Source organism: Eurosta solidaginis, chromosome 3 (assembly GCF_040869045.1).
Source record: "Eurosta solidaginis isolate ZX-2024a chromosome 3, ASM4086904v1, whole genome shotgun sequence".
Taxonomy (NCBI): domain Eukaryota; kingdom Metazoa; phylum Arthropoda; class Insecta; order Diptera; family Tephritidae; genus Eurosta; species Eurosta solidaginis.
In genome coordinates this window covers 238835679-238849204 of record NC_090321.1, presented here as the reverse complement: position 1 = coordinate 238849204, position 13526 = coordinate 238835679, and the positions used below count along the sequence as shown (strand labels likewise).

At 30.1% G+C, this 13526-nt stretch overlaps 1 protein-coding gene across 1 annotated transcript in view; it reads right to left on the bottom strand.

Annotated features, from left to right (window-relative positions):
* Nucleotides 1–11954: 11954 nt before the first annotated feature.
* sca (scabrous) overlaps nucleotides 11955–13526 on the bottom strand; it is a 246299-nt gene continuing 244727 nt past the window's right edge. The window contains exon 4 of the mRNA XM_067775630.1: nucleotides 11955–13399. Within this exon, the coding sequence (XP_067631731.1) occupies nucleotides 12332–13399 (1068 nt within the window). The 3' untranslated portion in view covers nucleotides 11955–12331. The remainder of the gene's footprint in view (nucleotides 13400–13526) is intronic.

Below are 13526 nucleotides of genomic sequence, written 5' to 3'. Positions count from 1 at the left end.
ATACTCTTTAACTTGTTGTACTCTCGGAAGATTTTGCTGTGGGAAGAGAACAAACAATAATGCGACTCAAATAAAAAAAAAAACATTGGGAAAATTGTTTTTCTTAATTGTAAGCTTTATTTATTATTTTCCATAGAAGTACTTAAAAATAATCATTATTTTTTTGTATACGACTTCACATACTAAATACGGCAATTATATATATGCTTACAGGTATACATCTTTAAGGTAAGTAACAATTATAATACCATTGAATACATCCTCTTAGTACATGTAGTATGTACGTAATATAATTTTAGCGAACAATTCGTTCAACACATAGAAAGAAACATATCGTCGCTCGCTAGCCAGAAGCATGAATGTGCAATTTTTCCGATTTTGTGTTAAAGACCTCTTTGGATTACCCTTTAGATTCTCTAGGTTCTACTTAAATCTAGAGCTTCCTACGTACATGGAAACCCCAATAATTTCGAATGCCATTTTCACGAATGTACAATTCAATCACACAAAGTTGAGCTAAAAAAATGAATGTGGCATATTGTATGACGCATTCGTTGATATGGCTAAACAATTTTTTAAATTTTTGAAAGAAATAAGAACAGCACATATTCGTATGTTCCATAGTTCGGGTATACGTGCCTGGTATTCTTCAAAAAAAATTACACCGATGAAGAATGTTTAATAGCTTAATATCCTAAAAAAATATATATGTTTAAATGAAGGCAAACCGGTTTAATCGAAGCCGTTGCCTCTTCCCGAATCAAAACTAAAATACTTGGAAAAATTGTGTCAAAACTGGTTATACCAAAATAATATCATCCTTTTTATAAAAATCTTGAGGGCGACGCTTTTCCCGAACCCAACATTTTAGAATATTCTGATTCTGATGAGAATAAGAACTAGTTCTATGTATGCAATAATATCTTAAATAAAAACACATTAGTGTATATGAAATTGAATTGAATGTGTAACTTTTTTCATTTACATACATACTTTCGATAAGTCAAAGCCGCGGATGTTTTCCAAAGTACTGTGATGCTCCGAATCCCAATCCGCCAACGGAATTGGCCTAGCAGGTCTTGGCTTGGCCCTAACGTTATTTAAAAATCAATATGCAGTGATTTTTTTACGTCTTTTGAGGTTAAGGCCATACCATGACCAGTTGGGCCAATTCTTATAGCTTATTCGGATTCAGCACATCAAAAATGAATATGCTAAATCTCGAAGAATAGAAGGGATGCGAGCAGACCAATTATCTCAGTTAAAAGAGCATAGAGTGGGTATAATATATAAGTACATTTCTACACTAAAAACTAATTCTTCTAATTTTAGAGAGCAATAAACTTTGAAACTGGATTTCCCAACATTTTCATTTTGGCACATTCATGCTTCTGGCAAGCGGGCGACGATATTTATTTGCCTAAATATATTATAAATAATGATGGTAAATGAAGCCAAAAGAAAAAACACTAAGACAATTTTTTTAAATATTCAAAAATCGAATGCTTTTGTTACACATTGACATACATACACCCATATACCATAGAAATTTATACATCTTAATTGTTTAATTCATACATTCTAAGATATATTTATATGCAATACAAAATCAATTTTGCATAAGCTGTTTATTTTGTAATATTTTCGTACAAATAGTTTTTGGTAGAATTGTTTTCTTATATTAAATTTTTTTTTATGATATTATTTGTCTTATTGTTTAATTTTCTCTTGTTATTGATATTTTGCATTATTCAAGCTTTTGTAATTTTTCGACATATTTTTGTTTACTCTTTGGCATTATTACTAGAGTTTTTTACAATTATTGGTTTATTATTATTTTTTTTTTTTTCTCGTTTGCAGATTTATTGGAATTTACCAACTGTTTGGTCCTCATGGACCGGCCAGTTCAACCTACCAAGTATTATGTTTGTTTTGATACAAAAATTTCATGCTTTCAGTTTGGAGGGTCTGTGATCAAAAGAGTGTATTTATTATGCAACATTTCTTTTTTTATTTATTCTTCAATTTACATAGGCGAGTACAGCAGTGAACACGAATATAGCAGTGTCAATTTTATTAAATTTCGGCAATTGAAATCTTATTTATTTATTTTCGATAGTTTGAAAAAAATTTCCATGAGTTTTTAGATTGAAACTATGCAAACCATTCTCAAAAACGTGTTCGGAAAAGTTCAAAAATTCGAATTTTTTTTTCGAAAATTTAAAATTTATTTCCAATATTTTTTTTAAATTTTTAGAGCATGCAGTTTTCTGCCCCAATCAATTTCATAATAACAGAGTACAAGTGATGGGTCTTTCAAAATTGCTATTAATTTTTGAGGTTTTTTCTTTTCATTTTTTTCCATACGAAGCTTTATTCTACACGAAAGAAAATTTAAAAATCCTTGAGAAGGAAAAATTTTCAAAAATCTGTGTGAATTTCGAGGGTACTATAACTTGTACTTTGTGGGGCCATTATTGATTAAGCTACAAAGCTGCATATTCAAATAATTCAGGTACCAAATTTTCGAAAAATTTCTCGCATTTTCGAATTTTTTCTAAAATACTTTTGTTATACTTTGTAAGACTAAAATTTTTATTTGCGTATTCAAAAACATTCAGAAAGCACATAATGTTTAACATATTCTCAAAAAATTTTCGAAGTATGGAATATATTCCAAAATGTTTTTTTTATACTTTGTAGCACTAAAATTATATATAAAAGTATTTAAAAAACTCGAAAAAAAACAATAAAAATTTTCGTCAAAATATCTCGAATTTGCGAATTTTTTCAAAAATGTTTTTGCGATACTCTATATGATTAAAATTAATTGGGCTAAAAACTGCATATCCAAAAGATTCAAAACACTAAATAAAAATTAAATTGTTTTCATAACAATTTCCCGCATTTCCGACTTTTTTCGAGAATGAGCTTGTTATAATAAAACTCATATATGTAATACTCCTATATTGCAACAAAAGGCTAGGTATATTCGCAACCAACAGAGTGCCCATATATTGATGTTTAAACCTTTTTGTTTTTGTATTCAATAATCGAATGTACTTAAATTTAAATTTTTTCTTGTCACACTGCTACGATCACAAACATTTTATAGGCTGTCTTGTTTTGATTTCGAATTCAAAACACATTTCAAGCATTTTCTATTAGCAATATAGGAATATTACATATATGATAAAACTGAATGGGATACAATACTGCATACTCACAAAAATTCAGAAAATTCTAAATAAAAGTTTCGAAATTTTTGAAATGTCGAACTTTTCCGAAAATATGCTTTATACCTTGTGGCACTAAAATATGTATTTGGATAAAGACCTACATATTTCAAAACATTCAGAAAAGCCTTAATAAAAAGTACAATATTTTCGCAAAAATTACTCGAAATTTTTCGAAAATGTTTCGATTTTACTTTGTATGACTAAACTTTCTTTTGGCTATAAAAAACACAAATGTTCAAATTTTTTACGATTTTCCGAACAAACAACTGCACGCTTAAAACCATTCAGAAAGCTTAAAATAAATAATTAAAAATGTTGGTAAAAATTTGTCAGATTTTGAAAGATTTTCGAAAATGATCTTTTTGTAGTAAAACTGATTGGGCTGAAATGCGGCATACTAAAAAAAAAAAAACTTAAAAAAATCAGAAAATTCCGAATAAAGGGTTCTAAATTTTTGTAAAACTCTCGAATTTTCGATATTTTCCGAAAACATTTTTGCTATAGTAAAATTGATTGGGCTACAATAAATATTCTTGTTATACTTAAATTGATAGCGTATTAAAAAAATTAGGAAAACTTTAGAGAAAAAGTAAAAGAAAATTTGGAAATTTTTTTTAAAATACTTGAATTTTTTCGATAACGATTTTGATTTGCTTACTTCCATAGAACTATAGTTGGTTACGAAACTCATATAATATTTTATTTATTTATCGAAAAACAGAAGAATTGAACTGACGAAAATTGAAGAAATTGCCACTTCCACTTTCGTGTTCGCTGCTGTACTTACTCCTTAACCTTTTTATATTTTAATTTAACTTTTACTTCTCTTGCGCTCTCAGTTTTATTTGTATTTATATCAGTTTCTTTCATTTCATACAAAATAATTATTTACAGCGATTTTAATCTTTGTACAGACAAAAGTTATTAATAAATTTTCTTTTAAATTCAATCTATGTTTTTAGTCTATTACAGACACATATATTCAAGTACACATACACGCAAACTGGTACATCGTTGCCTGCATTTATTGAATGTACTCAGCTTGCAATCTGCATTAATTTTTCTTTCATTCACTCTTTTATTTTTAATAAAATATGTATATTATTTTCAGCTTTGATATGGCGAAATTTTTGTGTGTAGTATTTTATATTTAAGTTTCCATTCGTTCGTTAATGTGTTCTATTACAAAAACTATTTACCTACTTTGCTAACTTTTTATAAATTATTATTTGTCTTCATTTCTTAAAATACTAGTATATATATTTGTTTGTTTTAAGCTAGCTTTGTTCAGAATCTTCTACCGACTTGATATGCTAGTTTAGGTGAGTACGTTGAGATAAGCTGAGCATTTGGCCGCTGTCTACCTACAAAGCTCCCACAACCGTTTGAAAAACGTGCTGCAGCTCGGGCGCCAATTGACTGTGTTTGTGTTCGTAGCGCAAAAAAAATGTGTCCTTGTGCGCACTTGCCCAAATCAGAACAAGGTATTTCAATTAAGAGTTATTTTCCTTCACAAATCGATAGCCTCAAAGCTTAGAGTTTCTCCTTCAGACGATTCAAACGACTGCGCATACTTAAACTGAAAAATAAAAAAAATAAAAAATCACCTAACTAATTGGTGGTGTACCATTTGAGCCGGCCAAAAGTAATAACAGCCCACTCGTTGTAGAACATAAACACATAACTCGTTCCTAAGTGTTTTTGTCTTGCTATGGGTTTTCAGAGTCCGAAAAAATCTATTAGGGTCTTTTCCGTTTTTCTAAGAACCCTTAAATGAACACCAAAGTAAAACGATGAAACTTGAAATGTATGAAAACATGAAAATGTGTGCTTGACAAAGGCAAGCAACTTCTACAGAGTCCCAATAATTGCTGCAGGTAGTGATACTTTTGCCGGAAAAATTACTATTATTCTTAGAAGCTCCTTCAAATATTTCTCTGCCTAAAGATCGATTAACCCTAAAATTTCGTCGTTTTAAAAATATCTGCAGTAAGGGGCTTTTGCGTTATAATTTCCGGTAAGTTCCGTGAAAATCGCTCGCTTCTGCTGTGATATAAGTAATTATTTTTCTAACAGAAATGCTAGAATCCTGTTATTAAACAATTAACCCAAAACTACAAAAAAAAAATAATCCAACCTATATAAAATCTTTAGAGCTTAGGCTATGAAAAGTTTTTTCATACCTGAGAGATCTACACAAATCCGAAATCTCCCAAAATGTTCAAAAACAAAATAATAATAACATAGCTACGGTATTTTGTTTTTCGGGGCAGCGCTATATGATAACGGTAATAAAAAATCTCTGCAAAATAATGTGAAAAAAAAGCTTTATAAGCACACCTCCTGGAAGTAAAATAAACCGATATAAAAATTCAAAGTGGTCTAGCGCCATCTATTGATTGGATAGCTCAGCTATTTCAAACAGTCACAGATTGGAGACAAGCCTTCTCTAATCGTCCAAATACCAGCACCGGAGTGTACGATTATTGCCTCCACAGGTATTTCTTGCATAAATACCAAGGTAAACAATGGGGTGATGTGCTTACAAAAAGTACTAAAAAAATCAAATAAAAAAATTATTTTGCACTTGGATTGTCAAAAGAACGAACCAGTGGCAAATAATTTATTTATAAAAAATATTTTAAATTGCCTTAAATTTTAACTTTGAAAGCGCAGGATACCGACAAAGTTTAGGAAAAATTTCGTTGAAAGTGCATATATTGTTTGTAAAATTGTGACAGAACAAAAAAAAATTTTAATTTTGTGTATTGTATATCTTGAATGGTTTAAGTCTCAACAACTAATCCCATCGTAAAATTGTGTCCAGCTGAACATTAATAAAACCTTTTTCGAATATTGAATGCAAGAAAGCGACAAGAAAAGTTAAAATACGAATCAAATAAAGCTACAGCAAAAAAAAAAAAATAAAATAAATTCGAAAACCAAAAGATGTAAACAAAAATTGTGAAAAAAGTAAATTAAATTCAACTATAAACTGAAATACCCTCTTTCATTTTATATTTGCACCCGAAACTAATTCCATTTATAGCCTTTCCATCTTTATGTACTTTTTCAAATGGGTAAACAAAAATAATAAAATAAAAGCTATAAAAAATGTAATTCCGTTAAATGAATAGCGCAGAAAAATATATAAAAAAATTAAAAAATATTTATAGTAAGGCCAGTAGTTTTCACAAAATTCTCGATGCTAGAGACATTGCCCGCCAGCCATCTGCATTGCAATCACATTCAAAATTTTTACGAATAGAAATGGATTATTTCTGCCTGAAAAATATAAACCAACCACAAATTGCTAAGCTACGACTCAAATTCAACAGCAGCTATTTGTGTATAAGTATGAATGCGTTTGAGTATGACTTTTGTTTTTCACCAAAGTGCTGCTATAGCAAATTGTTTTAGATTGGATTGTTTGCAATGCGGGAGTTTATATATTGATATTTGTGTGTGTGTGTAGTTGTTGCTAGCTGCTCACCAGCTACGAATTTCACATTGAAAAACAAGAATGCCAGTAAGGGCAGCGCCAATTTCAGTTTTCAGTTTTTTAGTTTGGAGTGTGAATTGCGATCGTAGATCAAATACGAGAGGGATGGTTGATGTAGGTCAACGTCGAGTGCATTGTAAGCAATGACGATATGGGGTAGTGCGAGTTATGTAGTGGTTGTGGTAGTAGGGAGCGTAGTGCAAAGGGATTTTATAAAAATTGTGGGTTTTAATTTCTCTGTTTAAACTTGTTTGTACAACAGTGAAAATCTGAAGCCGGTTAGTGCATTTTGAAATTTTACTCTGGTTCATATATACAATTCGTACGAAGCCATATATTTTTTAATAAAGCTTTTCTTGCAACCGATATTCAGTTTTGCTCATTTAACTGTGTGGGACGATATACTCGCAATCTCATGCATAATGGAGAGCTCTTGCCACGAGCGTCACTGTTATATAAACAAAAGGCATTACATGGTTCTCTTTAACGCTCTTTTTCTTTTTCGCTGCGCTGATTAATTTATAGTGTGCGTATGATATTAGCAAAAATGAGTGCTGAAAGATAGTCCATTCTAACGCATTAAGTATCGATACGACTCCTTCTGCACTCGCATCGTTCTAAAACTACTTACAGTCGTGTATTGTTAAATCTTTGACTGTGTTAGAAAAAAATTCACAATCATTTGTGGGTATATGATTGCAATTACTTTTTTGCTACAACTAGAATTGATTGCATGCACGTCTCGGCTACAGTCATTGATTGTATAGAAATTCTTAATGCTACCTATCTCAGAAAATACACAAACTGTGTGTTTTGTAAAACTTATGTGTAATGAGTGCGACTTTCATTGCAATAAGGTTGATTGCAAACGAACACTTTAGTCGAAGGTAGATTTTAATTATTACAGTCACAAAAAAGCAATCAACTCTGATTGCAATCTTTCACAGTAAATTGATTGTAGATACTAATTTTTACAATCGCAAAAAAGCAGTCAGTTTTGGATGCAATTTTTGATAGAAATTGATTATAGACTTTTAGTTTAAAAATCGCAAGAAGAATATTACAATTTTTGAAAGTAAATTGATTGTAGATTTTAAGTTTAAAAGCCAAAAAAAGAAATTAGTTAAAATTGATAATCAAATTAGGGGGGCAATTGTGGATTGTACATCACAATAATTGTACATTTTTATAGCTCAGGTTGTTGAGGTCAAATTATAAATCTTAACGTGAAAGAAGGAATTAAATTTCGATTACGTTTTTACTTACGTAAAATAATAAAAACTATCGCAGATAAACATTCAATATCTCAAAAGCGTAAATTAGCATTTTCCATCATATATTTTTTTCGGAACAGTTCGTCAATAGTTTCTTTTTCGTTCCCTGCCTTGAAGTACTGCATTTCCGCGCTTTGCAATTCAATATGGATTTGGTAAATGTTGAATCTTGAATTATTTGGCTAAAATATCTCGTTTTATGGTTTAGTTTGGATACAAATTCGCCAAAGTGAATGCAGTTGGTGTGTGTGAGTAAGTGGATATATATATAAGGGTGGTTCTTTAAAAATCTAATATTTTTTCCGTTACACCACTTAGAATTAGTAACACCACGGTCTAAAATATAAGTTATAAAGTTTGTGCCAAATTGGAGACGGTTAACTTGTACCTAGAATAATTTAAGTGTGATATGTATCTTTGACTAAAACATTACTTGTTTTGGGTATAAGAAAATAAGCTCGTTGTTTTATTAAAAACCAATTAACTACCTGCAAACACTCTATACTATCTGAAAAGGAAGACACCGGTAAGTATACGCAACATATTTTGTATTATTTGTTATGAAAGAGAGTTACATACGCACAAATATACAAGTGAAACTAATACAAAAGTTTTAAAAAGTTGTTACAATTTTTTGAGTACAGAAAGTAATATCTGAATTTTGAATGATACTGAACCGAATCACACATTTGCTTTTTAAAGTCCAACCTAATACACGCATACATATGTAGAAGTATGATTGAAATTGAAAATATTTGCTACATCGTTATACACAAAACAAACACATCGACCATATTAAAAGTACTAATACAAATGTTGATGTTGTGCGAAATCTCAGCGGGACTAGAGCTGTAATCAATACAGCAAATGGCATGTATGTGTGTATGCGTATTTCCCTTGTGTGCGTAAGTGTTTGCATTTGTATTTCGAAGAAAACATGGTTTGAACAAATAAGAGCTCTTGTGATGAATATTCAGTTTACTTTCTACAAATTTTTTCGAATAAAAATTCAATTCGCTATTGTGGTATAGAAATTCATTCTGGATTTAAGATACGGCTCTTGATTAAAATCTCGAAGACATGTGTTTGCCTAACCGTCAGGAAAATGCACGGATAGTGCTATTCATAGCCCCACACCGATTTTTTTTAAAAGGTTTGTGGAGTCAAAAGCCCTTAGTGCCTCCATTGATTCATACTTCAGATGCTAAGACGAACAAGTTCAAGAGCCCAATGATTTTTTTCTAGAAGCTGTACATACATGCTAGTAATAAAAATAATCATCTAGGAAACACAAACGAGTCAATTTTGTCCACTAAGGCATGACCGCAGAGAGGTGTACCTACTTTTTCCTCACTTTAGGGCTCTAGTTATAGATGAGCTCTTTCACTCCCTAAAAACCCTGCATGAATGGGTATGCAGATAACTTTCTACCTTTCTTTATCTCATAAATAAATTGTATTAAAATGTACTCTTGAAATACCCTTCGTTTTTCGCTCAAATAAGTGAGCAATTTTTGAGGTTCTTATATTTTTTAGGTTATAATTCTGCAAAAATTGCTGAAGATCCAGATAATTTTTTTGCAAAAACCAGCGTTCAAAAATTTTCATTGTAAAACGTTTCGGATGAATTATTTTTTTTTGTTCTTTTACTTTGCAAATAATTTAACAACAAATTTTCCGGACCTATAAAAAAAAAACTGTTCATCCAGAATATCCGAAAGGCTAACCACTTCTAAAAAAGTCCAGAATATTTTTTATATTTTTTAGTAATACAAATAAAAAAGCGTTAATATTAAATTAAAAAAAATTTTAATTTTTAGTACAAAAAAAAAAAAAGAAATAAAAACCTACATAAAATAAAAATATTCGTTGGTTTCAATATTTCTAAATTTTTATAATTGGGAGTGCAGAAACATTTTGGAAAAATGAATATGATAGAAGTTTTGAAAAAAAAAAATTATATAAAATAATTTTTTGAATGTAAAAATTAAGCTAATTTCGAAAAAAAGAAACAGAAACTTATTTTAAACAAATAATAGTCTGAAAATATCTAAATAATTAACTAAATTTAATATAAATTTTGAAAAAAGTATTAAATAAAATAGGGCAGAGAAATATTTTAAAGAGTTAAAAAAAAACACTGCATTTATTTAGTTATAAAATTTTTTCGTTTTTAATATTGAAGAGAAGAAAATAAAACATGAAACAACAAAATGAATGAAATGATTAAAGAACTTAAGTTTAAAAAATATCAAAAAAAACCTTATAAAAGGAAAAAGTTGAAATTTTGAAATAGTTTTGGGGCACACTCATATATTTCATATTACAAATTTTTTTTTCATATTTAAAAAAAATTTGTTTTTGAAATAAGCTTAAAATACATATATTTTTAAAATAAGTTAAAAAAAAAACATGAAATAAAATAAAACAGAATACACAAATAAAAGGGTATGCGCTGGTTGAGTTAATTGGTTGAAATTTTTTTTGTAAAATAATTGTTTTATTTTTATTAAAAAAAAAAAATATACAGCTTGAAAAAGTAGAATGGTTTTCAAGTTTCTCCTTTATTTCCTTTTTCTTGTAAATATTAAAAATTAAAAAAAAAAAATATTAAACCAAATAGTAAACAATATGAAAATTGAAAACCCGCTGAATTGCGGAAAATTACAAAATAAAAGTTTTGCAAACATTTATCAAAATAATTGAATTAAACCTGCAGATGTTTTTGTTATTTTTTACTGATAAGTTAAATTAAATTGTTAATAAACACTTGCAGATTTTTTTTTCGATATTAAAAAGAAAAAAGAAAATTTTAAATAAACTGAAATATCAACATCTTAATGAAAATAGTTAAAAACTAAATGTCAAAAATTAAAAATAGTTATTGATGTATTTTTTGGCGAAGCTTTTTTAAATTAAACGTTAAACAGGTTTAACAGGAATAATATTTTATAAACTAAACCTTAGTATATAAGAATTACGTGTCACTATGTTTGGGGCCAATGGACTTCTAAACTACTGAACCGATTTTGAATTTGTTTTCACCCCGTGTGTAGTTCGATCTAACTTGAAATATAGGATAGGTTATATCTCAGTTTATAGTCGCAATATTATTTTATTGCAAATTTCTGAGGGTGCCCGCGATTTAGAGGTACTATGACATTTTTTTTTTAATTCAGGAGAATCTTTAGTTGTTCCATGTGCAATTCTTAAGCCGAATTTCAAAAGCAACGTAAATCTACATTTCGTTTTAAAAATTTTTTTTCTAGTCGCCTTTCATAGAAATTACTTTAAAAATATTATTAACAATTTACAAACGTAGTTTCTTTGTTGTAGAGATAGAAGAAATTTACAAAATATGCACAAGGCTTTTTGTTTCTACTTATCGATAGAGTTTCTGTGTTCATTTGTATTCACTCAATAGAAAAAATTAAAAAAAAATTGAATATGTTTTTCTAATGAATAATCTGTTTTGAAGCTTACATAAATTCTTATAAAATACGTTTTTGTGCAAATAAGTTAAAACGCTTTATCTTATCTGATAAACTTGAAAATTAATATGTATGTTCTTATAATGATTTTATAACTTTTAAGTTTATAAAAAAAAAATATTCAGGCTAACATTATTATTTTTTTCGTACGTTGTTATTTTCATTTATAGAAAAAATGTTTGTCATAATGTAGACTTGGCTTATAATAGTCTGGTCTTTTCTTGTTTAAAAAAATGAATGAATTTATTATAAACTATATAAATTTTTATGCAAATAAGGTTTTCTACATTAAATTTGAATTTCTACTAAAAATTTTAATTTGAAGTCCGAATATAAAACGTCCACATAATTACGTACATTTTCACTTAAATAAGTTAAAACGTTTGCAGTTAACTGAGTTCTTAGAAAAATAAAATTTCGCATAAAGCGCATTTTAACTTTCATTTTTACTGGGAAACATCATTAAATATTTACATAAAACGATATGGCTATATATAAACATATCTTCTATATTATTTAAACTAGCTTAAATACTATTAGTTATACACACATATACACATAGTTACATGCATCCAAATACACACGACATTCTTATACATGCTCAAATACTAAATTTGTACTAATAATAAGTACTAAAATGTAATTTCTATATAGCAAAAGAAAAAAATTGAAATCAGTTCTCGGCTTAATTTCCTCATATTGTAGTATTTACAACAAACAAACGCACTGCACACACAAACTGCTGCAGGTATGACTTTGATGACTTGCACATTATCTTTTTATATTCAATTTTGCCTGTGTCCTGCTATTAACTTTGCACAACGCTTTACAGACGCGCCACGGAAGCATAAGCCGCAATCTTTGCCGGTGTGCGCACTGGCCTTTTTGTCGTTGTCGTCGTCGCCATTTTTGTATGCACCAACAGCGTTTTCGCATCCGCCGCTACAGGCATTGCCTCCGCCGTATGCACTGAATCTTGTTGTATAATTAATAATTGGCCGTTGGCATGCGCTTGCAATACCGGCGACATGATTGACGTTGCTACTTCCGCGGCTGACGCTGCTGCATTACTATAACCACCACCACTACTACTACCACTACATTTGTCCGCTTGCTGACGTTTAATTAACATTTCACTAGACTTAACGGCAATCCATTCATTACGTGCCGCATCGAACCAGGTCAAACCTAAATTATAACGTCCATTTAAGTTGGCATGTTGACAATGTGAAAACCACCAGCCACCCTCATAGTTGGCGGCACAGTGCGTTTGTGAAATATCACGATCTACATCGATAGCCGAGAACTGCATATCTTGTTGATAATCGAGCGCATTGGAGGCATTGCCATTGTAGCCGGCGGTATTAAGACGATAACCATCTTCACGTGATGAAATATAAAAATGATCATATTGCGCTAACCAAACATTATCGTAGATATCTTTCATGAGTACACGCAATTGTGTGCAATTGTTACGCGTCAAATGATGCAATTGTTCATTGCCAATCCAATACTCTCCAGCTGGTTGTCCAAAACCAGCTGCATAATCAGCCCATGAACGATTAAAATCAGCGCTACCATCGAAACGTCGTTGTACCATTGTCCATCCATCTGCCGTACATTGTACCATACGTGGTCGCTCTTGGCCAGCTGGTGAAATCATAAAGAGGCCAGCTCCATTGTTAGCGCCTCCATTTGGCGTCACTTCACTGCAATCCTGTGGAAGATTATGTATAATAGATTCATATTGTTCCTCTACATTTTCTAATTTAGCGACAAGCGATTCAGCCAAGCCTGGTTCAGCTGCCATAGTCTCGCCCGTGTTGTTCGGGTTGCTGTTTGCCCCATGATGCTGATGATTATGATGTGCATGCTTCTGATGTACATGATGTAACTGAAAGTAAAGAGAAATAAAAAGCATAAATGTTTAAAAGCTCGAGGCAACAACGGATTTAGTGAACTCTTTTAAAAGCTTTAAATTCTGCCTCAACTAGTTTTGGCCGTTTTGCAAGAAAAAGACG